General features: G+C 47.6%; 1 protein-coding gene across 1 annotated transcript in view; it reads right to left on the bottom strand.

The window, feature by feature from the left end:
• The window catches only part of INTS3 (integrator complex subunit 3), a 40,592-nt gene extending 25,709 nt beyond the window's left edge, over positions 1-14,883 (bottom strand). Inside the window, exons 1-3 of the mRNA XM_049782206.1 lie at positions 14,352-14,883; positions 5,314-5,397; positions 1,089-1,172 (exon numbers count right to left, since the gene is read on the bottom strand). Of these exons, the coding sequence (XP_049638163.1) occupies positions 1,089-1,172; positions 5,314-5,397; positions 14,352-14,483 (300 nt within the window). The 5' untranslated portion in view covers positions 14,484-14,883. The remainder of the gene's footprint in view (positions 1-1,088; positions 1,173-5,313; positions 5,398-14,351) is intronic.
• Positions 14,884-25,966: the final 11,083 nt, after the last annotated feature.

Genomic DNA, 25,966 nt, shown 5'->3' with positions numbered 1-25,966 from the left:
GTCCATGATTGAGGTTTGTTTGTTTGTTTGTTTTTTAGGGCAGTCACACCTGGCAACGCTCAGGGGTTACTCCTGGCTCTATGCTCAGAAATCACTCCTGGCAGGCTCAGGGGACCATATGGATGCCAGGATTCGAACCACCGACCTTCTGCATGCAAGGCAAACGCCTTACCTCTATGCTATCTCTCCACGACATTGCCCCCGTGATTGAGTTTTAGTCATCCAATGTCCAACATCCATCATTTCACCAGTGTACATTCTCCACCACCAGTGTCCCCATTTCCCTCCCACCCTCCCCCCTTCCTGCCTCTAGAGCAATCATTCTCCCTTCTTCCTTTCTCTTCTCTTTCTCTCTCTCCAAAGGAGACTTTCCTGCCTGTGAACCCCAGTTTCCCCAGGACACCTGACTCAGTGGGTGAACCTGTTTTTCTCATGGTGGTGCTTTCCTTCCTGCATCAATAACCTAATTTCAGTTATCTAATTCAGGCCCCCCTGGCAGTTGTATTGAGCCTTTGTGTTCTCTCTCTCTCTGTCTCTGTCTCTGTCTCTGTCTCTCTCTCTCTCTCTCTCTGTCTCTCTCTCTCTCTCTCTCTCTCTCTCTCTCTCTCTCTCATAGTTGGCTAAATCCCAACTGTTCACCTATAATCTATAATTTATATAGATTATATAGATGACCTATAAATCTAAAATGTAGTATTCCTGTACTCTCATAACTTCTTTTCCTTACATGACTTCAAGCTGCATAATTCTGACAGAGAAAGAGCATCACCAACTTACTAGTAGCTAGAAGGGAGCGGATATTTCTTTTTTAGTTAGAAAACAAGATGAATCAGATACCAAAAGATCAGGTATTTGGGGCCAGAGTGAGTAGAGCTCTGGCCTTGCACACAGCCGACCCAAGTTTGATCCCTGACATCCCATATGGTCTCCTGAGCCCACCAGGAATGATTTCTGAGCGCAGAGTCAAGATGCAGCCCCTGAGCACATTCGGTATGGTCCAAAAGACCAAAAAATTGGGTGCTACCCAGAGACCCCAAAACCCAGTGCTGTAGACCATATCTGAGAAATCTGAGAAGGGGCTGACTTACCTTCTGAGCCTGAGCAGGTTCAGTGAGGACCAGGGTGAAGAGACCCAGGCAAACTTCTTCGTGCTGAGGTGGACCTTTGCACACCTAAACACAAGGAGGGGAAGTGCATAAATAAGTTACTGGGGCCCCTGTAGAGGAGAGTCCTGTAAAACTTGACATCCTTTTGTCCTTTTATTGTGGGGGAGGGCACACCCAGTGGTGCTCAGGGGTTACACTTGGCCCTGAGCTCAGAAGTCACTCCTGGCAGGCTCGGGACCATATAAGATGCTGGGGCTTGAAACTGGGTCCATCCGGGTCAGCAGTGTGCAAAGCAAACACCCTACTGCTGTGCTATCACCCCAGCCCCTGATGGTGTCCTTGATCTAAAAGCACTAGGCATCTGGTTCAGGAGAGATGGAGGGAAAAGATGAAGCCTTTCACTTTCTCTAATGCTGGACACAAACAAGGGCAGAAAACAGTGTTTCAAAAGGAGAAAAGGAAAACTCCCACCACCTTCCTCAACCCTCATCATCTGCGGCAGAGTGAAGTGACCAGTCCACCTGCCAAGTCGAGACCTAAGTGGGCCACACAGCCCCTCATCTGAAAGGTGGAGACACAACAGGAATATATTCAACTATAAATACCGTATATACTCAAGTATATAATTTGTGCCAAAAAACCTGAACTTGGCTTATACTCGGGTCATATATAAGCACCGAATCAAATGCACGTAGTCTCCAGTCCTCTTCTGCTGTCTGCTGAAGGGGACGTGCTTCAACTCAGGCCACAAGTCACAGCTGAGCTGAAGAGGTAGGCAGTTGAACTGAATTGTACTGGATGCCACTGAAGTACTTAACACACAATATTCTGCGCTTTGTATGAGACTGACAGCAAGGATGATGTGAATTCAGTGATGATGCTGATACCCTCACATCAGATACAGCTGAAGCTGTTTGGACATACAGATGAGGAGGAAGAATCCAGTTTTTAAGGATTTTAACCTTTGTCATTTAGCTTGATTACGCTACAGTTTTCAGCACTTTATTTACTTAAAGTTTTAAAGTTATTGTTGCTAGTTTAGTTTTTCTTTAACAATAAATATTGAAAAACACTTAATCTTTTGATTCCTCAATTATTCTAATTGTTTTGGGTATGTATTTTTATTTTTGAAATTTACCAGTGGCTGCTGTATTTTCACCTGGGCTTATACTCAAGTCACTAAGTTTTCCCAGTTTTTAGGTAAAATTGGGGGGGGGGGTTTGGCTTATACTTGAGTATATACAGTAAGTGGCTGCCTGAATAGCCACTGTGTGCATGGATAAATTTAACACCTTTCCATGTTCTCTTTAAAATCCCTGGAGCTTGGAGCCAGAGTGATAGCACAGTGGTAGGGTGTTTGCCTTGTACAAAGACAGGTCTGGATTTGATTCCCAGCATCCCACATATTGCCAGGAGCAGAGCCAAGAGTAATCCCTGAACGCCGCTGGGTGTGCCCCCCCCAAAATAAAAATAGAAGTAAATAAAATCAGGGCCGGAGAGGTGGCGCTAGAGGTAAGGTGTCTGCCTTGCAAGTGCTAGCGTAGGACGGACTGCAGTTCGATCCCCCTGCGTCCCATATGGTCCCCCCAAGCCAGGAGCGATTTCTGAGCGCGTAGCCAGGAGTAACCCCTGAGCGTCAAACGGGTGTGGCCCAAAAACAAAAACTAAAACTAAAAAGTAAATAAAATCCCTGAAGCCAGAAACAAAATATAGAGGTTAAGGTATTTATTTGCCCTGAGTGTGGTAGGCCTAGTTTGAGAGCCAGCACCATGTGGTCCCAAACACCAAGAATGGAGGGATCTCCAGCACCTCTACAGGATCTCTCAATAATCGTTTGAGAGGGGACAGAGCAGTGGCACAAGCGGTAAGGCATTTGTCTTGCCCGCGCTAGTCTAGGACAAACCTCGGTTTGATCCCCCAGCGTCCCATATGGTCCCCAAGCCAGGAACTATTTCTGAGCGCATAGCCGGGAGTAACCCCTGAGCTTCACCGGGTATGACTCAAAAAAAAAGAATCCTTTGGGAGATCACAAAATTAATAAAATCCTTCCAGTGTGAGTCAGAAGGTGGCTCAGGCTCTCTGTGTACTTCCCATGCTGGAGACCCAGGCTCACCCCGGCATGCTAGGAGCAAGGAGCAGGGAGCTGGTTAGCCACTGGCTAAACCTGGGTGTAGGGTGTAGTACACATACCAATAAATAATTGAAATCCTCTCAGCGTGGGCCAAATGATGGCTCAGAGGACTGGAGGAAGAGCTCTGCTCGCTGGGGCTCTGGATTCAATGCTTGGCACAGCACTGGTCCCCTGAGCAACATTGGGTGTGGGTCTAAAACTAGAAACTTTGTGTGAAATAGTCTGCAAAGAAAAAAAATATAGGGGCCAAAGCGATAGCATGGAGGTAGGGCATTTGCCTTGCATGCAGAAGAATGTTAGTTCGAATCCCGACATCCCATAGGTCCCCCAAGCCTGCCAGGAGTGATTTCTGAGCAGAGAGCCAGGAGTAACCCCTGAGTGCTGCCGGGTGTAAAAACCCCCACCCCCCAAAAAAAGAAAAAAATAAATAAAACTGATATTCTGGAGCTGGAGTAATAGAATAAGGCCTAGGACCTAGGACCCAGGTTTCAATTCCTGGCATCCATATGGTCCCCCTGAACTATGTCAGGAGCAATTTCTGAGCAAAGAGACAAAAGTAATCTGAGTGCCACTGGGTGTGGCCCAAACAGGGGTGAGTGGGGTGGGGGTGGGGTGGGAGGTGGGGGTGGGAACCTGTGATATTCTCTCTTTTGGGGGGGAGGCAGCAGTGATATTCAGGTCATACCTAGCAGTACTCGGGTTCTCCTAAGTCTGTGCTTAGGGACCACTCTAAACAGTGCCAGGTATCATACTGAAACTGGTCACATGCACCTTAACCCCTGTGTATCTCTTTAATTTTTGTTTTTGTTTTGTTTTGACACCTAAGCAATGTGGAGAGGGTCTGAGGATCCCTTTAGCTGAGACTTTTTTTTTCTTTTTTCTTTTGGGTCACACCTGGCAGCACTCAGGGGTTACTCCTGGCTCTACGCTCAGAAATAGCTCCTGGCAGGCTCAGGGGACCATATAGGATGCCGGGATTGGAACCACCATCCTTCTGCATGCATGGCAAATGCCTTACCTCCATGCTATCTCTCCGGCTTCCCTTTAGCTGAGTTTCAATCAGCTGAGTCAGTGGCTCAATAACTGGGCCTACAGATGCTATGCTGTTCAGCCCTTTGGTATTGGGAGTAGGGGGTGTTTCCCAAGGCTGTACCCTGCCTGCAACATGCTCAGGGGAGAGACCATGTAGTGCTGGAGACTTAACAGAGTTCAACAGCATGCAAGATAAGTGCCTTAATCTCTGGACTATCTAGCCAGTCCCGAGTTAGTTACTTCTTAAATTGTTTTTAAAGACAAGCCAAGGGGCTGGAGCAATAGCACAGCGGTAGGGCATTTGCCTTGCACGTGGCCAACCCTGGATTCAATCCCTGGCATCCCTTAAGGTTCCCAGAGCCTGCCAGGAGTGATTTCTGAGCATAAAGCCTGGAGTAACCCCTGAGCACTGCCAGGTATGGCCCCAAAACAAACAAAAATAAATAAATCAAATAAAGACAAGCCAAAAGATGAACTCCCACAGAGAAAATGCGAAGAAGCTAAGAAGCCTGATTTAGGATTAAAAAGCATGAAGCTCAGTCCCCTAATACTTGGGTCACTTAAATCTTTCTACCTTTTTTTTTTAAACTTTATTTATTTATAGACTGATTGATTGTTGGGCTACACCCAGTGGTGCTCAGGGGTTACTTCTGGCTCTGCACTCAGAAACCACCCCTGGCAGACTGGGGGACCATATGGGTGCCAGGAATTGAACCAGGTCCCTCCTGGGTTGGCTGCATACAAAGAAAATCCCCTACATCTATGCTATTTCTCCGGCCCCAAAATCTTTCTAGTTTTTAACAAATCTGAGATTTTTCAAAAAAGCAGAATGGAGGCCAGATAGAAAGTACAGTGAGTAAGGCACTTGCTTTGCAAGCAACCAACTAGGGTTCAGTCTCTAGTATCCCATATGGTCACCTAAGCACTACCACCAGGTGTGATTCCTGAGTGCAGAGCGAGGAGTAACCTGAGCATTGCCAGCTATGACCCCCACACAAAAATAATTAAAAAAAAAAAGGACCACGGGGGAAAGGTGATACTCACATAAGCGTTCAGGGCATCGTTAGCCTCTCTCTCGGAGACACCCACAGTCATCGATGTCACAATGCTCATACACCTCTCCAACCGCTGTGGAAAGAACAGAGTCATTGCGTCACACCACTACACTATCAAGTACTTCTGAACCCCAAAACGTTTATTTCTGGAAGAGTGAACCTCGTCCTCTCTCAACCTACAGTTTACATGAGTGTGATACACCTGGCAAAATCCATCCTGTGTTTAAACCCTGCTGACCCAACAGGACCCCTTTACCCCTCAAAATTAAAATTTAGAACATGGATAACATAGTGGGTAACCTGATTTTTTAACTACGAAGGGAAAGAGCTGGGAGGGGAGGACCCAGGCATTAAAAGAGACTTAAGTCTGCAGTCCTTGGGATTAGAGAAATAGTAAGTGGGTAGGTGTTTGCCTTGCATTCGGTCAACCTAGGTTCAATCCCTAGCATCCCATCTGGTTCCTCTAGCCCACAAGGAGAGATTCCTGAGCAGAGAGCCAGCAGTAAATCCTGAAGAGCATCGATGTTGCCCAAAAAAAAGAAAAAAACAACAAAACTACTCTGGCTTACAAAGGAATGCAAAAGGAATGTGGAGCAATCACTGATTTAGGTAAATACCGTCAATGGATGCTAAAACCTTAGGTGAAACATCAGAGGAGGAGATTCACAGAGATTTACAATGCTAGTTACACAAGGACAATCATTAACTGCAGGAAGCCATGGCATAGATTTCTCTGACCAAACAATCCAAGTAAATATCCAATCATCAGAGGAACATGAGACACTAATGTGTCTCTGATACAATGCACCAAAAAGGTGGCCCACTTCAATGGCTTTCTTGCCAAAAAACAAATTATATTAGTCTAATCACAAAGAAATTCCAGACAATCCTAAACTGAGAGATAATCTGTAAAGTAACCAACTTGTCAAAAGTTCTGTGGGCACAAGAGATAGACAAGGAACATGTTCCAAATGAAAGAAGTAAAGAGACAGTACATCTTGGAGCAAGGTGGGATATTGGATGCTATTGAGGACAATATTAGAACTAGGCAAAATCTGAATACAGAAAGTGGAGACAGATCCACCCTCAGCCAAAGTCACTCTGGTTTCAGAGGCCAACTCACATACAGCACAGTCATTGCTCCCATTCGCAGCTTAGTCACTGCTGAGGACTGTTCCCAAGAACTGATACTCAGTATTGAAGGGTCATGAATTGCTCTAACTGCTCTTGAATCTTTTAACTATTTGGACCAGGGGACTAGAGCAATAGTACACTGATAGTATGCTTGTCTTGCACATGGCAGAATCAGTTTCCATTACCAGCACCTCATATGGTTCCCTTGAGCACTGCCAGCAGGAGTGATCTCTAAGCATAGAGCTCTTAGCACCTCCAAGTGTGGTCCAAAACCCCAAAATAAAACCCCAAAAATACATGGGCCCAGGAGCTAGTGCACATGCTTGGCTGCAGGAAGCCCAGATTTGATTCTGGCACTGCAGGATCCCCTAAGCTAGGAGAAGCCCATGAGCACTGCTAGAGATGGTCCAAAAACCAAAGATTGTCTTAGGATTGTTCCTCACCTCCCAATGATGATTCTGGAAAAGGGAAGCAAAGACAGGGAACTCGCTTGTACCTGATCCTAGGGATCATCACAAAACTACTCCACTGCAAACCAGTTCTGCGGAAGCACAGGCAGCAATTTACAGATGGGGACAAAGAGAAGATGAAGGGAAAAGACAGCAGTATCCTCCTGTGATCACCCTGTGGTCACAAACTACTTGCATCCTATGATACAGATCCCTAGGAGAGCACAGGTGAAAATCACATCAGTAGGGGCCCACAGCATGAGACTAGGAGGTGGAAAGGACCCACAGGAAGGAAACAGTCAATGTTGAAAATGTTGAGAAATACTACTAGGGTAAAGAGTTACAAAGAATCAAGGCCAGGCGGTCCCATACACAAACTTTCTTTAGAGGAAGTTAGGGCCATACCTGGCAGTGCTCAGGGTACATATATGGTGACAAGGATCAAACCTGGTTTGACCATGGACAAGGCAAGTGACCCACCTGCTATACTATCTCTGGCCCAAGTCAAAGAACTTTAACCCTGAAGAGACTTCATGGGTTAGAACACAGTCTCTGAGTGCAGGAAGCCTGGGTCCCATCCTCAGTACTTCAGGGATCCGGAGCACTGAGCCAGGATTACTCCTGGACACTATCAAGTACAGCCTCTAAACTGAGCAGTAGCTAAACAGAAATAAAACTAGATAAGCTCGGGCTGGAGAGATAGCACAGCAGCGTTTGCCTTGCAAGCAGCTGATTCAGGACCAAAAGTGGTTGGTTCGAATCCCGGTGTCCCATATGGTCCCCCGTGCCTGCCAGAAGCTATTTCTGAGCAGACAGCCAGGAGTCACCCCTGAGCATCGCTGGGTGTGGCCCAAAAACAAACAAAAACAAAAACCTAGATAAACTCAGGGCAGCAGAGATTACATGTGGCCATCTCAGGTTTGATCCCTGAAACCCCAAAGGCTTTCCCCGAGGCCACCAGGCATAAACCCTGAGTGTAGAACCAAGTGTAAGCTCCAGTAAGGTCTATAGACCTTACAACCTCAGCTAATATCAAGTGAGAATGGCTTAGCCTGAATGGGCAGCACCCATAGACATGTGACCAAGCTAAAGTCAAACACATGGGTCTGAGCATCCCTGTACCACTCCTCCTCTCCCTGACAAGCTCCTGCAGGACAAGGGACAGATGTAGGCTGGACTTGCTCTTTCTTTTTTTGGTTTTTGGAATACACCCAGCAGCATTCAGGGTTACTCCTGGTTCTATGCTCAGAAATCACTCCTGGCTGCTTCGGGGACCATATGGAATGCTGGGATTCAAACCACCTTCCTTCTACATGCAAGGCATACCTCCATGCTATCTCTCCGGCAACAGAACTTGCTCTTTCTGATTGCTATTTGGGCCCGGATGGATAGCACAGCGGTGTTTGCCTTGCAAGCAGCCGATCCAGGACCAAAGGTGGTTGGTTCGAATCCCGGTGTCCCATATGGTCCCCCGTGCCTGCCAGGAGCTATTTCTGAGCAGACAGCCAGGAGTAACCCCTGAGCACCGCTGGGTATGGCCAAAAAAAAAAAAGAAAAGAAAGAAAAAGTCATCTAATGGGGCGGGAGAGGTGGCACTAGAGATAAGGTGTCTGCTTTGCAAGCACTAGCCAAGGAAGGACCGGGGACCGCAATTGCAGTTCGATCTTCCGGCGTCCCATATGGTCCCCCCAAGCCAGGGGCGATTTCTGAGCACTTAGCCAGGAGTCACCCCTGAGCATCAAACCGGTGTGGCCAAAAAAAAAAAACAAAAAAACAAAAAAACAAAAAAAAAAGAAAAAGTCATCCAAGACTGGACATCAATTCTGGTACAGACCCCAGACCCTGCTACCTCCTTGCAGAACTGCAGGCCAGGTGTGGAAAGAACCTTAGCACCTTCCACACTCAAACATCTCAGGCATCAGGCTCCCCTTCCAAGAAGCACCTCAGAGACCAGAGTCAATTCTATGAGTCACTGCTCAATAAAGTGGGAGCAGAGCAAAGGGAGATAGATGGAGCAGAGGCTGCAGTGTATACTTAGTATGTGGGAGGGAACTTTGATCCCTGATGCTGTGTGAACCAAAACAACAACAACAACAAAATAGTCTCTCAGGTTACAGGTATGCAGCAGAGGTTTTTAAAAATGGCCTTTTACAGGGGCCTGAGCGATAGCACGGCGGCAGAGCATTTGCCTTGCAAGTGGCCAACACAGGACAAACACTGGTTCAAATCCCTGCATCCCATATGGTACCCTGAGCCTGCCAGGGGCGATTTCTGAGCACAAAGCCAGGAGTGGCACAAAAACAACAAAAATAAACCCAGCCTTTTAGGCAAAGCAATAGTATAGCAAGTATGGCATATCCCTTGCACACAGCTAATTTGGTTTCAGTCCCCAGTATGCCATATAATCATAGATCTCTCCTGTAGTAACCCCTGACATCAGTGCCAGAAGCCCAGAACACACTGAGTATGGCCCCCAAACAAACAATGAGCAGAGTTACAAGGGTGTGCCTGAGAGCAGTATCAAAGAGGTGACTGAATGGAAGAATTAGATAGTTTACAATGCAGAAAATTTAAATAGTTCAGCGGGTAAGGCACTTGCTTTGCATGTGGCCAATCTAGATTCAATCCCTGGTGCTCCATAGCACCCCCACCCCAATTCCCCAAGAGTGATTACTGAGTGCAGTCAGGGGTAAGCCCTAAGCACTGCAGGGTGTGGCCCCCAAAAAAATTAATTTAAAAGAAACACACTGCTCTTCCTGAACAACAGAAACCACATTTTCAAAGAGGGGCAGACTCTAATTACAAATGGTGCTAATTACAAAGCATTCAGGTAAATCGCAGCCCCTCAGAGAGGGCCACGGGAAGTAGGATCCCTGAAATCAAGTATCTGAACCTCACTTTCCTCCATTGAGACTGGTATATAATGTTGCCAATGATTATTGGCAGCAGTCATGTCCACAACAGCACCACAGAGAGCTAAGTAAATATTTACCACCTCCTGGAACTCCAATATTCATTTCTCCAGTACTAAAACGCCCTGAAAGCAGCAGCAGCAGCAGCAGCACAGGAGTAAGGTGGAGGTGGGGAGCCCTTAGTGGGTAGCTGAAGCCAGAGGGATGGACCTGGCTGACCAGTCTTCTTCCCTCAGCCAGATGGAAAGACACTGGTGAAAAGAACAGACTCCAAGGGGCCAGAGAGAGAGAACAGGAGTTAAGCAAGCCTTGCATGTGCCCCACCCTGATTCAATCTGGCTTCATCTCTGGCACCTCATGGGAACAGCCTCCAGCCCTGCCAGGTATAAGACAGGCTTCCTCCAAGCCCCCACCCCCACCCCCACAGAGCATACTCCTCCCTTAGGAGAAGCCAGTGGCTTTAAAGAACTGAATTTCAGGGAGGGGCACACTGAGTACCATGTAGGTAAATGCCCTACCTCCAGTACTCTTTCTGGCTCCAGAACTAAAAATCCCAACTACACTGAACGAGACAGGTTCCAAATATTCCACAGCTAAGACTCCCTTCTATGTGAAAGGAAGGATTTAAGGGTATCAAATCCAATGGTTTGATTCAAACCCATTGGAAAATCTTCACAAAGAGGTTATGTACTTGGAGAAAACCTGGGACATCCCTATACTGAGTAAACCCTAATCTCAGCTTTCTGGGGTAAGGACAGGGTGGCCCACACCTGATGGTGCTTAGGGCTTACTCCTGGCTGTGCTCAGAGATCACTCCTGATGGGGATGGGGGATCCGATGGAGCAACAAGGATGGTACTTAGCCATATGCCCATTCACGGTTTAAGAGGATGTTCTAGGGGATGGAGTGATAGCACAACGGTAGGGCATTTGCCTTGCATGCGGCTAACACAGGAAGGACCCCAGTTCAAACTTGGCATCCCATATGGTCCCCTGAGCCTGCCAGGAGCGATTTCTGAGTACAGAGCTAGGAGTAACCCCTGAGTAAACCCTGCCAGGTGTGGGCCAAAAACAAACAAACAAAACAAAAGAAAAAACAGTACAGTGGGAGAGAGAGGGGAGAGGAGAGAGAACTGTCCTGACATCAGACCAAGTCATGCTGAGAGAGAAAACTGTCCTGACATCAGACCAAGTCATATTGAGAGAGAGAGAGAGAAAGAGAGAGAGAGAGAGAGAGAGAGAGAGAGAGAGAGAGAGAGAGAGAGAGAGAGAGAGAGAACTGTCCTGACATCAGACCAGAAGCAGAGATGGAGAGCTGCCTATTCCTAGCACTTTCAATCTCTAGCCCCATGTTTATCTCTTCCCAGAGTGGGGATAGAGAAGGGCAAGAATCCTCAATTCTAGGGTGGGAGTGGTGGCTCAAGCAGTAGGCGTTTGCCTTGCACACACTAACCTAGGACAGACCGCGGTTAGATCTCCCAGCATCCCATATGGTTCTCCAAGCCAGGAGCGATTTCTGAGTGCATGGCCAGGAATAACTGACTGAGTGTCACCGGGTATGGCCCAATAAACCAAAAAAATAAAGAATCCCCTATTCCAAGAACAGATCAGGGCTAAGGGAAAGCAAGGCTACCTCAAACGTTCCTAGAAGAGGGTCCCAATCCTTACCTGGCAGGCTTCTCAGACCTTTGTTTTGAAGTCACACCTGGCTGTATTAAAGGATTGCTCTGGTCAGATTCCAGGGACCATATGGGATGCCATGAATTGAAATGTTCAAGGCAAGAGCCCTACCAGCTGTACTCTCTCTGGTTCCTTGAACCTTCCTCCTTCCTGGTGTGTCAGTGGTACAGCGAAATGGGGTTGCTCCAAAAGTTAGAGCCTAGGTACCCCATGCCATTTCCTGATCAGCTTCAGCCCATTGAGCCTATACGGTCATGAGCTGGTGCCACGCCCCCAAGCAACAGGCTAGCCTGTGCAGGAGAGAAACCCAGCCTAAACAAGCAGGGTCAGTCTGTCAATGCCAGGTTTGAGAACTGATGTTTGTGTGGCAGTGAGCACTAGGAGTGGGGAGAGAGGAAGAAGCTTTAGGTTAAGCCAAATTAGAAGCACTCTGGTCTACGAAAATAATAGCCACAGGGTTAAAGGGAGACAAGACTGCTGAAAAATTCAGAGAGACGAAGGACAAAGGGCAGTAGAGAAAAGGAGACAGGAACAAACTGGATATCTCTGCAGCACGAAAGATGTCAAGGAAATGGGGCCCTACCCTCCCCCCTTCCCAGAAAACAGTTGAAAGTTCACTCTCAGATGGGCCTAAAAAAAAGAGAAAAATGCCTCACCAGGCAAATGTGACACTGCTTAAGGGAACAGGCAGTGTCTCTGAGATTCAAGGGCTGACAGGGGGAGCCCTGGAGCAGGCAGGTGGGGAACAAAGGGAATCCAGACAAGTCCAGGGGTCTCTTCTGCTCCTCTACTGCATGTGGGGGGATGTCAAAGGCAGGTCTAGAGCCCCCATCCCCATGCTTTGATAATGCGACATGTCTAAAAAGATGAGAGGTTCTAATTTCGAAACAAACCTAAAGTCATCTGAATGTTCTGTGGATGAACTGGATTTTGTTTTCTTTGATTGAATCAAGGATCATTCCTAATATGACTCAGGGGATCCTATGCAGTGCTGGGGATAGAACACTGGTGGAGCCCGTGCACACAAGGGTAGGCACTGGCTGTTATCTCTCAGACCCTGGGATACTGTTTTCATTTATTCATTTTGCAGAAGGGATGGATCCCAGGCTCACACAGGCAAAGCAAACACTCTCCTCCTGAGCTACATCCCCACCTTGCATCTTTTTGAGAAACATAATTTATGCTCATCATTTCTTTTTGAAGCTGGCAAAAAAAAAAAAAAAAAGGCCAACTTCCAGGCACACAAATGTACCTAGAATAATGGGGGGAAGCACACTGGAAAGCCAGTATGGGAAAAGACATCAGTGGATTGAAGATCCGCTGTCACCCAGCCACCTCTGGGTTCTACAGTGCCCTTTTCTCTATGTCTGTGCCAGCATCTGCTGTCTGCAATGGTTTCCACCCACCAGTCTGCCTGCCTGCCTGCCTACCCTCTTTGTATCAGATGAGAAGCCAGGACAAGGTGAGAAACAGGCAAGTACTGAGAGAATGGCAACCAGTTGCTTTACTCGGGCTGGGGGGTACCAAGCCGAGTGCATCAGGTAGGTGTCACACACAAGGCTCAGTTATTAAGCTCCAGTTGTGGGTCAGTTGTGGGTCGAGAGAGGTCCTCGATGTCGCCCTGAGCAGTGCAGAAAGAAAGTGACCCACGTTCAACTCTGGGCTGTCTGAAACAAGGCAAGGAGGGCCAACAACCAATCTGCTCAAGTTCCCACTGGGGGCTGGAGGAGGCAGGTGCCCACAGGGTCAGTGTGTGTCCTCTTTCTGGGTGCTGATACCTGCAAGCCTAAGACAGCCCCAGGCCCTGCCCACCCCACTGCAATTGGCGCTGAAGCTACCTAACTGCTCACTTACTCACCTTTGAGGAGCCTTCACACCCTTGAAATACCTCTTTCACCCAAGGGCGACTCATCTGCATCTACGCAGAGTGGGGTCTATCTCCCAGCAACCCACAGACACCTCCCAACCATTCATACCCAGGGCTTTCCTGATGGGGGTGTGGTTGGATGGAGATGGTCATGGCCCAAGCATGAAACAGCGGAGGGAGGTCTAAATCCAGACTTGGAGGGGCTGGATCCCAGAGTGTCCCCCAGGGCTTTTCTGACAAGGGGAAAGGATGGATGGAGGTGGTCATGACCCAGGCGTGAAACAGGGAAGGGAAGTCTAAAGGCAGACTGGGGGAGTGGGGGGGAGGACTGGATTCCAGAATGTGCCCTTGGGCTTTTCTGACAAGTGGAGTGGATGGATGGAGGTGGGCATGATCCAGGCATGAAACAGGGGAGGGAGGTCTAAAGCCAGACCTGGGGGGGGGTTTTGGATCCCAGGACTTTTTATGACAAGGGGAATGGATGGACAGAGGTGGGCATGGTCCAAGCATGAAACAGGGGAAAGAGGTCTAAAGCCAGACCTGGGGGGACTAGATCCCAGCGTGTGCCCCAGGGCTTTTCTGACAAAGGAGAGGGAATGAATGGAGGTGGGCATGGCCCATGCATGAAACAGGGGAGGGAAGTCTAAAGCCAGACCTGGGGCGGGGGGGGGGGGGGGGGGGGCAGATCCCCAGGGTTTTTTTTGACAAGGGATAGAGATGAGCTTGGCCCAAGCGTGAAACAGGAAAAAGAGGTCTAAAGCCAGACTTGGGGGGCTGGATCCCAGAGTGTGCCCAGGGCTTTTCTGACAAGGGGAGTGAATGGAGGTCTAAAGCCAGACCTGGGGGGCTGGATCCCAGAGTGCGCCCCAACTTTCCCTGCTGCTGCTGCTGGGGGTGTGGAGTACCACCTGTCAGAAGGTGCAAAAAGTGGGGGTTGCAGTGGAGAGGTGTGTGTTTATGCCCGACCCCCCCAAAAAAAAACCTACCTCCTCTAACTCATCCTTGGCATCCAAACTGGTGGCAAGGAGCAGCCTTCCCCCTCCTGGGGTTCCCGTGCCCGCTCCTCCTGCACCTGCCGCCGCTCCCGCTGTTGCCCCCTTCCCCTTCTGCAGCTCCATTGCTTTGCACCCCGAAAAGCCAGAGAGAGGCCTGGCAGCACCAGGAGTTGAGGGGAGACAACAAGCCCAGGCCTCGCAGGAGCAGAAAGGGGGTGCACCCTCTTTGGCTTCTGACCCTGGAGCAACAGGGAGCACCCCACTTTTCTGGCTTCAGAGAAGAGGAAAGGGGAGTCGCGCTCTTCCAGGCGGGCGCCCCAAGCCCTGAGGCGCGAGGTTTCTCCTCAGGATCCGGCCCTGGAGGAAGAGGAGGAGGAGGAAGGGGAGGCTCAGTCGGCGCTACGGGAGGACACGGACGACCACACGGAGGCGGCCATCGTGCAAGGGTTTGCGGGGCTGAGCAGGCTGCGGGCCACGGCGGGGGAAGGGGCGAAGAAGCAGCGCGCGGAGGTGCCGAGCCGGAAGTGAGCAGTCAGCGCCTCGGGTTCTCCGCCAATAGCGGCTTCCGCGGTGGCGCCCGAGTCTCCACGGAGTGGGAGGCTCTCAGGAACCAATAGGATCGCGCAGAAGGGGTTTTCGGCTTTGATGGACAGCCTGAATAGCCAATCACGCTTGTATGGGCTTCTCTGGGGGCGGGACTAGAAGGCAGGAGGAAGGGGGAGTGTGAGGGGAAACAGGAAGAAGAGGTGTTGCGCCTGCGCGAGCATCCCGACGCGCACGCGCTCTGGTGGCTCTCCGCCTCCTGCGTCTCAGAGCCTCAGAGCTCCTGCTAGATGAGCTCAGGTGGCTGCTGGATGGATGGATGGAGCTCGGTTGGTGGCTTTTCTCAGCGCCCTTATCTTTTTTTAAATTAATATCTTTATTTAAACACCTTGATTGCAAATATGATTGTAGTTGGGTTTCAGTAATGTAAAGAACACCCCCCCTTCACCAGTGCAACATTCCCACCACCAATGTCCCAAATTTCCCTCCTCCCCATCTCAGCGCTCTTTGAGAGACTCCAAATTTAGCCACCAAACTCACAAAGCATGGCGGGAGAGGAAAGCCCCAAAACTTTTAAGCATATTTCGGGGCAAATGCAGTCAAATGGTTAGAGTCATTTTGAGACCCAAGATTAGCAGAACTCAGAAAATAAATTATTATTATTATTATTATTATTATTATTATTATTATTTTGGGTTTTGGGGTCACATCCTGCAGTGCTCAGTTGTTACTTCTGCTCTGTGCTCAGAAATTGCTCCTGGCAGGCTCAGTGGGCCCATATGGGATGTCGGGATTCGAACCCCCATCCATCCTGGGTAGGCTGCGTGCAAGGCACGCAAGTCCCTACTGTTGTGCTATCCAGACCCAGAAAAGAAATTCTAACAACCCTCTCCTGGAAACAAAATCACTAGAGTTACACCCAATCTAGGCCAGCAAAAAATTCTAACAACCCTCTCCTGGAAACTAAGTCACTAGACTTGTGCCCCATCTAGGCCAGCAAAACATTCTCTAAAGGATGAAACCATATTCACCTTTGAGTTTTTTGGGGTTTTTTTTTTCCCCAGTACCTTAAGATGATACAGATTCCAGAGGGCATTGTATTCTAACCCTAGTATGGAGACAAAGGGTATGTCAACTTCAAGGGGGTGGTGTGAACGGAGTGTGTTCAGTCTGGGGGCCACACTGTGGCTGTGCTTGCTGCGTTCAAAATATGTATTATAACAGCCCAATGAGCTCTCTTCTAAGCTGGTGGCCTCTGTTTTGTGCTGGGGAGCCTTCTGTGCCACCAAACTCTCCAGTTGCGATTACTTGTTTTAGGCCCTGCAATTATTTGTTTTAGGGCCACACTGGTTGTCTTCAGGATTTATTCCTGCCTCTGTGGTACAGATGCTGATGGACTGGAGTGTCAGCAGCCTTTGAGGCATTATCTTTTATCTCTCTGGGTCTACATGTTAGCTCTGGACTCAATATCCAACCCACAAAGACCAGCAGAAATGGCAGTAATGCAATGAACAAGGTAGTTTATTCAACTAAACACATACCTCTTGAAAGTGGCAACCATGGGCCTGGAGAGATAGCACAGCGGCGTTTGCCTTGCAAGCAGCCGATCCAGGACCAAAGGTGGTTGGTTCGAATCCCGGTGTCCCATATGGTCCCCCGTGCCTGCCAGGCGCTATTTCTGAGCAGACAGACAGGAGTAACCCCTGAGCACCGCCGGGTGTGGCCCAAAAACCAAAAAAAAAAAGAAAAAGAAAGTGGCAACCACAAAGGGACTTGCAAGCCCTTTCTATAGGGTTGCTGGGGCTTCAAGCTATAGATTCTTAGTACATGTTGCATCAGTTTAAACCTGATTGGCTGAAGTAGTAGTGGAAGGGCTCTGGTGCCCACAGACCTTCAGGTGCAGTTAGATACAGTTTGTCTTCCACAGGTCCCCTAGATATTGCCAGTTTATCTAGCTGTCCTAGTATGTGTCCTTGAAGTTCCTAAAACTGGTAGTTCTGGGCCTAGTTCCTTCTGCCAATATCTGAGGCCTTTCCTGGTTATGTCTATAGCATAGCTAGGTTACAGAAGCTGAACAAGCAGTTAATTCTAAACCAAACTTAGTCCTAGAATGTTATATTCTAACATTCTCCCTTTCTAGTACATGTGTTCAATCCTGACCTCATACAGTTGCTTCACTTAGAGACTGGTACTGCTGCCTTAAGACCAGCAGTTGAACTGTATTGATTCTGTCTTTAACAAAACTTACTAGTTTGTTCAAGATGCAAGAACCAAGTGTTAAAATCAAGATGGAGCTCAGAGGCCCCATCATGGATGAGAGGAGAGTTGTCAAGCATAGGGAAGCATCATGAGGAAGCATTGAACCAAGACTTGAACCATGACTCCTGCTGTTCACACTCTTGGTTTTTTTTTTTTTAGCCAGACCTTTCCTAAACTTTGCTTAAGATTCCTTAATCACCCCCTCATAATCAGCCTAGAAACAGCATTCCTTACCTACAGTGGTGCAGAGCCCTCCCTGTAAAGGAAAAACAAGGTCTAGTCCCCTCCTGTAATTTGATCTTGGGGCTTTCCTACTTCCAGGTTACTTTCCTAACATTCCCATATTCTGCAGAGAAAGCTCACCTCTCCCCCACACTTCTGAGAACTCCCTTCTAGACAAACATAAAATGAGAATGCTCTCAGGACAGCTTCCCTATGCTGGGACCCGATCCATGGGGATGCAAATAATACTCACTTCTTTTTAATCTTTATTATTTTTATTTTGGGGAGTTTTTTGGGGGGGCTTTGTTACTCTCCTTCCCCAATTTCCCGTTTTGCTCACTTTGAGAGGCAAACCTGCTCATATCTGGGAGGGGTCTTTGGCTTCCTGTTTTGCTCACCAGGAGGATAGAGGGAGAGATTCAGGGGGAGGATGGAGAGAGGTTTTCAGCAAGAAAGGTGGCTGGTAGAGACAGCTTTGAATACAGGGCTACTTATGGAGCAGGCTTAAAAGGTTAAAAGTTTAGGAGCCAGACAGGGCCGGAGAAATAGCATGGAGGTAAGGCGTTTGCCTTTCATGCAGGAGGTCATTGGTTCGAATCCTAGCGTCCCATATGGTCCCCGGTGCCTGCCAGGAGCAATTTATGGAGCCAGGAATAACTGCCAGGTGTGACCCAAAAACCACAAAAAAAAAAAAAAAAAAAAAAAAAAAAAGTTTAGGAGCGAAACATGGTGACTAGGGGCTGAATAAAGTTGATATCTCCTGAAATTTGACTGTCTGTGGATCATTTCCTTGCCAACACCCTGAGACCACTGGGGCTAGAGGGGGTTGCAGGTGCTTGGCCCAGGCGAGCAGGGAAAGGCCTCACAATCCATCTCTCCCTCCATCCCACCATCAAGGACTTTATAATTAATGTTTTTCAACAGGGCTATACTTGGCTACGCTCAGGTTACTCCTGGCTCTGTTCTCAGAAATCACATCTGGCTCTGGGGATCTTATGGCATGCTGGGGATTGAACCCGAATCCATTCTGGGTCAGCTGTGTGCAAGGCAAAACCACTACCACTGTGTTACCACTCCCCCCCCCCCCACACACACACACACCACCACCACCACCACTTCTTTTCTTAACACTTATACCTCTGTAGAAGGAGACCTTGTGGAGCACAATCAAAAACCCTAAATAAAACACACAAGTCAAAGTTTAGGGGAGGAATCCCCGGGGTGACAGTCTTACCCAGAAACCCTCCATTCACAGCCTGAGTAAGAGTTCAGGTATAGTCCACAAGAAATCAGGTGTTTATTCTTGCCGATTGTCACATAGTCCTGGCTATCAGCAGGAGCATCAGGATGATTTGCATTCAGTCCTGGTCCTGAGAGCTCAGTTAGCCAAATCTGTAGGGAGTCCTTTTCATCAAGGTTGTGAGTCTCCACTGAAGAGGAGAAAAGAAGTTCCTGTGTCTTTTTCAATCCTGCAACTTAAATAACTTGGTGTGGAGAGAACAACATAGGGTCCTAGAATACAGTAGCCCCGAAAGGGCTGTAAGGATCGTTGCCTTTTCTTCTGAGAGAAGGACTGAGAGAAATGCCTCCCATACCTGGTGCTAATTCCTTTACCCTTAACATTACCAGAAAAGCCACAATCTTTACTCCTTCTTTCTTTCCACCACCCATTCCCTTTTAGTTTCTGGTTCAGTCTTTACCTAGAGATTTCACCTACTTAGAAATCATTAAAGGGGAGTGTGGGCAAAGGTCCTTCTGCAAATTCTTCAGGCTGGCAAGGGACTGTAGCTAACAACAATAATTTGCAACAATTTCTATCCAATTTTTCATTCTTTATTTTTTGTTTTGTTTTTGGGCCACACCCAGCATTGCTCAGGGGTTACTCCTGGCTGTCTGCTCAAAAATAGCTCCTGGCAGGCATGGGGGACCATATGGGACACCGGGATTTGAACCAATCACCTTTGGTCCTGGATCGGCTGCTTGCAAGGCAAACGCTGCTGTGCTATCTCTCCAGACCCTCATTCTTTATTTTTGCGTTTTTGGGTCACACCCAGCAGCGCTCAGGGGTCACTCCTGGCTCTACGCTCAAAAATTGCTCCTGGCAGGCTCGGGGGATCATATGGGATGCTGGGATTCGAACCCCGTCCTTCTGCATGCAAGGCAAACACCCTACTGCTGTGCTATTTCTCCAGCCCTAATTCTTCCTTCTTAGAAACCTCTAAAGCAGTGTTTTTCAACCTTTTGGGGCAAAGTCACACTTCTTTCATGAAAAAAAAAAATCACGAGGCACACCACCATTAGAAAATGTTAAAAAATAAATTAACTCTGGGGGCTGGAGAGATAGCATGGAGATAAGGCATTTGCCTTTCATGCAGAAGGACGATGGTTCAAATCCCGGCATCCCATATGGTCCCTGTGCCTGCCAGGGGCGATTCCTGAGCATAGAGCCAGGAGTAAACCCCTGAGCGCTGCCTGGTGTGACCCAAAAACAAAAACAAAAACAAAAACAAAAAAAAAGAAAATGTTAAAAAAAATTAACTCTGCCTATATTGACTATAAAGTAATTCTCTTGAATAGGAATCAAATAAACACAAAGAAATTATTTTATAATTACTTTATTACGAAATAATCTAATGATGGGTCTATTTGTGAGCCAAGGCTGCATGTTATGGATGAAATTAGAATTTTTCCCACAACACACCAGACAATATCTCATGGCACACTAGTGTGCCGCATACAGTGGTTGAAAAAATGCTGCTCTAAAATTGGGGCCTACAGCATTAGGGCGTTTGCCTTGCAAGCAACAAACCCAGGTCCAAGAGTGGTTCGAATCTCTGCATCCCATGCTTGCCTGGAGTGATTTCTGAGCTGAGAGCCAGGAGTAAGCCCTGAGCACTGCTGGGAGTAACCACCACCCCTCACAAAAAAATCTCTAAAGTTAGAGAAAGTTCCTCTAGTTGAAATTTAAAATGGCCCAATTCTTTTACTCATTAGCATACAGACTAGAGTTCCCTAGGTTGCCTAAGGGGAAAGGACAGTAATTTCCTTAATCAATAGGATCAATTACTATGGCTCATTTGGTTTGAGTTTTAAAACAGCCACTTTTTCTTTTCTGATAGTCTGTAACAAAGACTCAATAAATGTCCAAAGCTGAGGAATACCTGAGAAGTGGTTGATAAAACAAAGAGAATGCTTAAACTTGGGCTTACTTAGCCTCTTCTCTGGGAAATTTTAACTCCTTCAGGCCTGAGTTTCCAAAGTCTCTCAATACCTAATGTCTTTTTTTGGGGGGGGTAGGGGTCACACTCGGCGGTGTTCAGGCATTACTCTTGGCTCAGCGCTCAGAAATCACTCTTGGCTCGGTGGACCATATGGGATGCAGGGGATTAAACCCACATCCATTTTGGGTCAGCCATGACCCAAATGCCCTACCACTGTGCTACCACTCTGGCCTCTCACCAATGTCTTTTTTTTTTTTTTTTTTGGTTTTTCGTTTTTGGTTTTTGGGTACACCCGGCAGTGCTCAGGGATTACTCCTGGTTCTACGCTCAGAAATCACTTCTGGGACCGGAGAGATAGCATGGAGGTAAGGCATTTGCCTTGCATGCAGAAGCTCGGTGGTTCAAATCCCGGCATCACATATGGTCCCCCATGCCTGCCAGGGGCAATTTCTGAGTGTAGAGCCAGGAATAACTCCTGAGAGCTGCTGGGTGTGACCCAAAAACCAAAAATAAAAAAAGAAAAGAAAAGAAATCGCTCCTGGCAGGCTCATGGGACATGAGAACTCAGGATTCGACCACCATCCTTCTGCATGCAAGGCAAATGCCTTATCTCCATGCTATCTCTCCGTCCCTCTGCCCAATGTCTTAATAGTTCCTTTATACCACCAGAGCATCCCTTTACTGGTCTCATTAGAAAAATTGATCTTGGGCCCGGAGAGATAGCACAGTGGTGTTTGCCTTGCAAGCAGCCGATCCAGGACCTAAGGTGGTTGGTTCGAATCCCGGTGTCCCATATGGTCCCCTGTGCATGCCAGGAGCTATTTCTGAGCAGACAGACAGGAGTAACCCCTGAGCACCGCCGGGTGTGGCCCAAAAACAAAACAAAACAAAAAAAAAAAAAGAAAAATTGATCTTGGCGTGGAGAGATAGCATGGATGTAAGTAAGGCATTTGCCTTGCATACAGAAGGACAGCAGCTCAAATCCTGGCATCCCATATGGTCTCCCAAGCCTGCCAGGAATGATTTCTGAGCATAGAGCCAGGAGTAACCCCTGAGCGCTGCTGGGTGTGACCCCCCCACCCAAAAAAAAATTGACCTCATCTAACTTCTCTTCAGCTCTTCTCCAACTAACTTCCACTGTTGGAAGGGGCTAGACTGGTGCCCCACCCTCAGCCCTTATTCACCACCTGCTTCATCCAATCCAGACTTCCTGGCTCCACACAGGCCCTCCTACTGCCAGCATTCTCATGAAAAGATTCACAAAAATGCACAAGCATAGAAAGAGGAGAAGGGGTGTAGACTCATGCTTTTCCGTTGGGGTATGTGGCTACAGCACAGAAGTGGGCTGCAGAGTTGGTGCCTGTGCCTGGCAGTTCTTCTACCTACACCCTGAGCTTGCTCAGCAACTCAATTCACATCCTCTCTTCACCATGCACATACAGATCATCTCAATTGATTCTCCTCTCCCCTCATCTAAGAAGGGCAGGAAAGCAGCATAAGATTGATTGAAAACACCAGACTTTCTCCAGGACAAATTTAAGTCCTGATGGCTGTCTGCGAATTGTTCTGTATTCATGACCCCTCCCTGCTGCCCTGGCCTGTCTGCCTTTAGGAGAGTAAATAATACCAGACTTGCAAATCAAGCTATAGAAACACACACACAAGGCTCACACAATACACATCTCACACAATACACAATTTGCTGAACTCAAACCAAATTCTACCAACCCCAAAGGGGTAGCATTCTTCCTAGAAATTCTCTAAACAGTGGTACAAAGAAAATTTAACATGTCAGACACGGGGCCGGAGAGATAGCATGGAGGTAAGACATTTGCTTTTCCTGCAGAAGGACAGTGGTTTGAAAGTCCGCGTCCCATATGGTCCCCTGTGCCTGCCAGGGGCGATTTCTGAGCATGGAGCCAGGAGTAACCCCTGAGCACTGCCAGGTATGACCCAAAAACAAACAAACAAACAAACAAAACATGTTAGACATAAAGGCAGAGAGACACAGAGTGTGTCCCCGACACAAAGACAGACAGATACACATGGACAGAATAAGACAGATGGGCCGGGTAGGTGGCGCTGGAGGTAAGGTGTCTGCCTTGCAAGCGCTAGCCAAGGAAGGACCGCGGTTCGATCCCCCGGCGTCCCATATGGTCCCCCCAAGCCAGGGGCGATTTCTGAGCACATAGCCAGGAGTAACCCCTGAGCGTCAAACGGGTGTGGCCCAAAAACCAAAAAAAAAAAAAAAACAAAAACAGAATAAGACAGATACAGATAAGTCAAGAGTACTGACTCCAGAATTCCTGTCAGGGGTTTCAGGTCCTCTTCCTCTGCAGTTCACCCAGCCAAATGCCATGGACTGCCAAAGGGATCCCAAAGGGGACTTGGGATGTCTCCCAAAATCCCCAACTGGTTCCACCTGTGTCCTTTGCTGACACTCTCCAGAAATAAGGCCTTATATAGAAATACACTGAGATGTACACCACAGATTTATCAGATTTTCTCAAGTTTTTCCTCTCCATTGTTCTATTGTTCTTTCATCTCTGTGTCAGGTATCCTGGACGAGCCCCCAAATGTTAACTCTGGACTCAATATAAAACCCACAAAGACAGGCAGAAATGGCAGTATTCAATTACTAGCATGCTAAGGCCACACCTCTTGTAAGTGGCAACCAAAAAAAGACTTGCAAGCCCTTTTTATAGGGTTTCTGGGGCTTCAAGCTAGGGGTAAACTATAGGTTTTTAGTACATGTTGCATCAGCCAGGTTTAAACTGGCTGGCTGAAGTAGTAGAGGAAGTTTATCATCTGCAGGTCCCTGGGTGTTGTCAGTTTATCTACCTGTCCTGGTTCGTGCCCTTGAAGTTCCTGGAACTGACTGTTCTGGGCCTACCCTGGCCACATTTCTGAGGCCTGTCCTGGCTGTGGTTATGTCAATAGTATAGCTAGGTTACAGAAGCTGAACAAGTAGTTAATTCTAAACCAAACTTAATTCTAAACTTATATTCTTGTTTATTTATTTATTTTTGTTTATTTTATTTTTTTTGGTTTTTGGGCCACACCCGGTGACGCTCAGGGGTTACTCCTGGCTATGTGCTCAGAAGTTGCTCCTGGCTTGGGGGACCATATGGGACACCGGGGGATTGAACCTCGGTCCGTCCAAGGCTAGCGCAGGCAAGGCAGGCACCTTACCTTTAGCGCCACCGCCCGGCCCCTAAACTTATATTCTAACATACATAGACTTTTGCATGACGGGGGTGACCCTTACAGTTAGTGCTCACTCATTTCTTGATATATTTATTAGATCTTTCGTAAGGAGCCAAAGAGTTAGTCCATGGGTAGGGCTCTTGCCTTGCACCCAGCTAAACATGTTCAATTCTTTTTTTTTTTTTTTTTTTGGTTTTTGGGCCACACCCGGCGGTGCTCAGGGGTGACTCCTGGCTGTCTGCTCAGAAATAGCTCCTGGCAGGTACGGGGGACCATATGGGACACCGGGATTCGAACCAACCACCTTTGGTCCTGGATCAGCTGCTTGCAAGGCAAATGCTGCTGTGCTATCTCTCCAGGCCCAACATGTTCAATTCTTAGCACCACATTGACTTCCCTGAACACTTCTGGGTGTATTAAAAAAAAAAAAGGAGTGTCAATCTAAATATTTGGGTGACAAAAAGTGGTTGGCTCACTCCTGGCTCTATTCAGGCTAAATTCTGGTCAGACCAAGGAGAACATAATGGTGCCAGAAAACAAAAGGTGGGGCTGGAGAGATAGCACAGAGGTAAGGCATTTGCCTTGCATGCAGAAGGACAGTGGTTCGAGTCCCAGCATCCCATATGGTCCCCTGACCCTGGCAGGGGCGATTTCTGAGCGTAGAGCCAGGAGTAGACCCTGAACACTGCCGGGTGTGACCCCTCCCCGCCAAAAAAAGAAAAAGAAAACAAGAGGTTTCAAAAGAGGTCCTTGGACAATTAATACAAATGTGAAATAAGACCCTCCAAACAGATGCCATTTCAGTAACAGTTCATATAGCAATGGTCCTCAAACTACAGCCCGCGGGCCACATATTGTATTTATTCCCATTTTGTTTCTTCACTTCTAAATAAGATATATGCAGTGTGCATAGAAATTTGTTCATAATTTTTATAATTTTTTTTTGGTTTTTGGGCCACACCCGGCATTGCTCAGGGGTTACTCCTGGCTGTCTGCTCAGAAAAAGCTCCTGGCAGGCACGGGGGACCATATGGGACACTGGGATTCGAACCAACCACCTTAGGTTCTGGATCGACTGCTTGCAAGGCAAACACCGCTGTGCTGTCTCTCCGGGCCCAATTTTTATAATTTTTATATAATTTTTATAATTTTTACTATAATCTGGCCCTCCAACAGTCTGAAGGACAGTAAACTGGCCCCCTGTTTAAAAAGTTTGAGGACCCCTAAATAGAGCAATACTTTTTATTCTGAAATGTCTATTTTTAGTTTCTGTTGACACATAACTCATGTCTCATTAATGAAAGAGCAAATATTAGAATATACAAGTTGTAGCTTAGCAAAAAAATTTTTTTAACTTAGCAAAAATTCTACCTACTTTCAGATAAAATATAATAAGGGACAATAATAATAAAGTCCAATATAATCTTCCAAATTCCTTTACTGTTTGAGTGTAAGCACTTAGCCTGCAGCCGAGGGACAGAAAATTGTTTTTTTTTTTTTTGTTTAATTTTTGGGCCACAACTGGTGATACTCAGGGGTTACTCCTGGCTATGCACTCAGAAATCACTCCTGGCTTGGGGGACCATATGGTATGCCTGGGGGATAGAAACATGGTCTATCCTGGTTCAGCCATGTGGCAAGGCAAACACCCTACTGCTGTACCATCATTCCGACCCAGAAATTTGTTTTTTTTTTTGTTTGTTTGTTTGTTTGTTTGTTTTTTGGGGGGGGGTCACACCCGGCAGTGCTCAGGGGTTATTCCTGGCTCCAGGCTCAGAAATTGCTCCTGGCAGGCACGGGGGACCATATGGGATGCTGGGATTTGAACCGATGACCTCCTGCATGAAAGGCAAACGTCTTACCTCCATGCTATCTCTCCAGCCCCTGTTTTTTGTTTTTTTTAACTTGGCTGTTTCTTAGTCACTTGGCAAGAGAAGTTTAGGCAAGTGAATACTTTTTTTTTTTTTTTTTTTTTTTGGTTTTTTTTTTGGGCCACACCCGGTGACGCTCAGGGGTTACTCCTGGCTATGTGCTCAGAAGTCGCTCCTGGCTTGGGGGACCATATGGGACGCCGGGGGATCGAACCGCGGTCCTGTCCAAGGCTAGCGCAGGTAAGGCAGGCACCTTACCTCTTGCGCCACCGCCCGGCCCCAA

Source organism: Suncus etruscus, chromosome 10 (assembly GCF_024139225.1).
Source record: "Suncus etruscus isolate mSunEtr1 chromosome 10, mSunEtr1.pri.cur, whole genome shotgun sequence".
NCBI lineage: Eukaryota > Metazoa > Chordata > Mammalia > Eulipotyphla > Soricidae > Suncus > Suncus etruscus.
The sequence above is the reverse complement of the archived record's forward strand: the minus strand, read 5'-3'. Positions and strand labels throughout refer to the sequence as shown.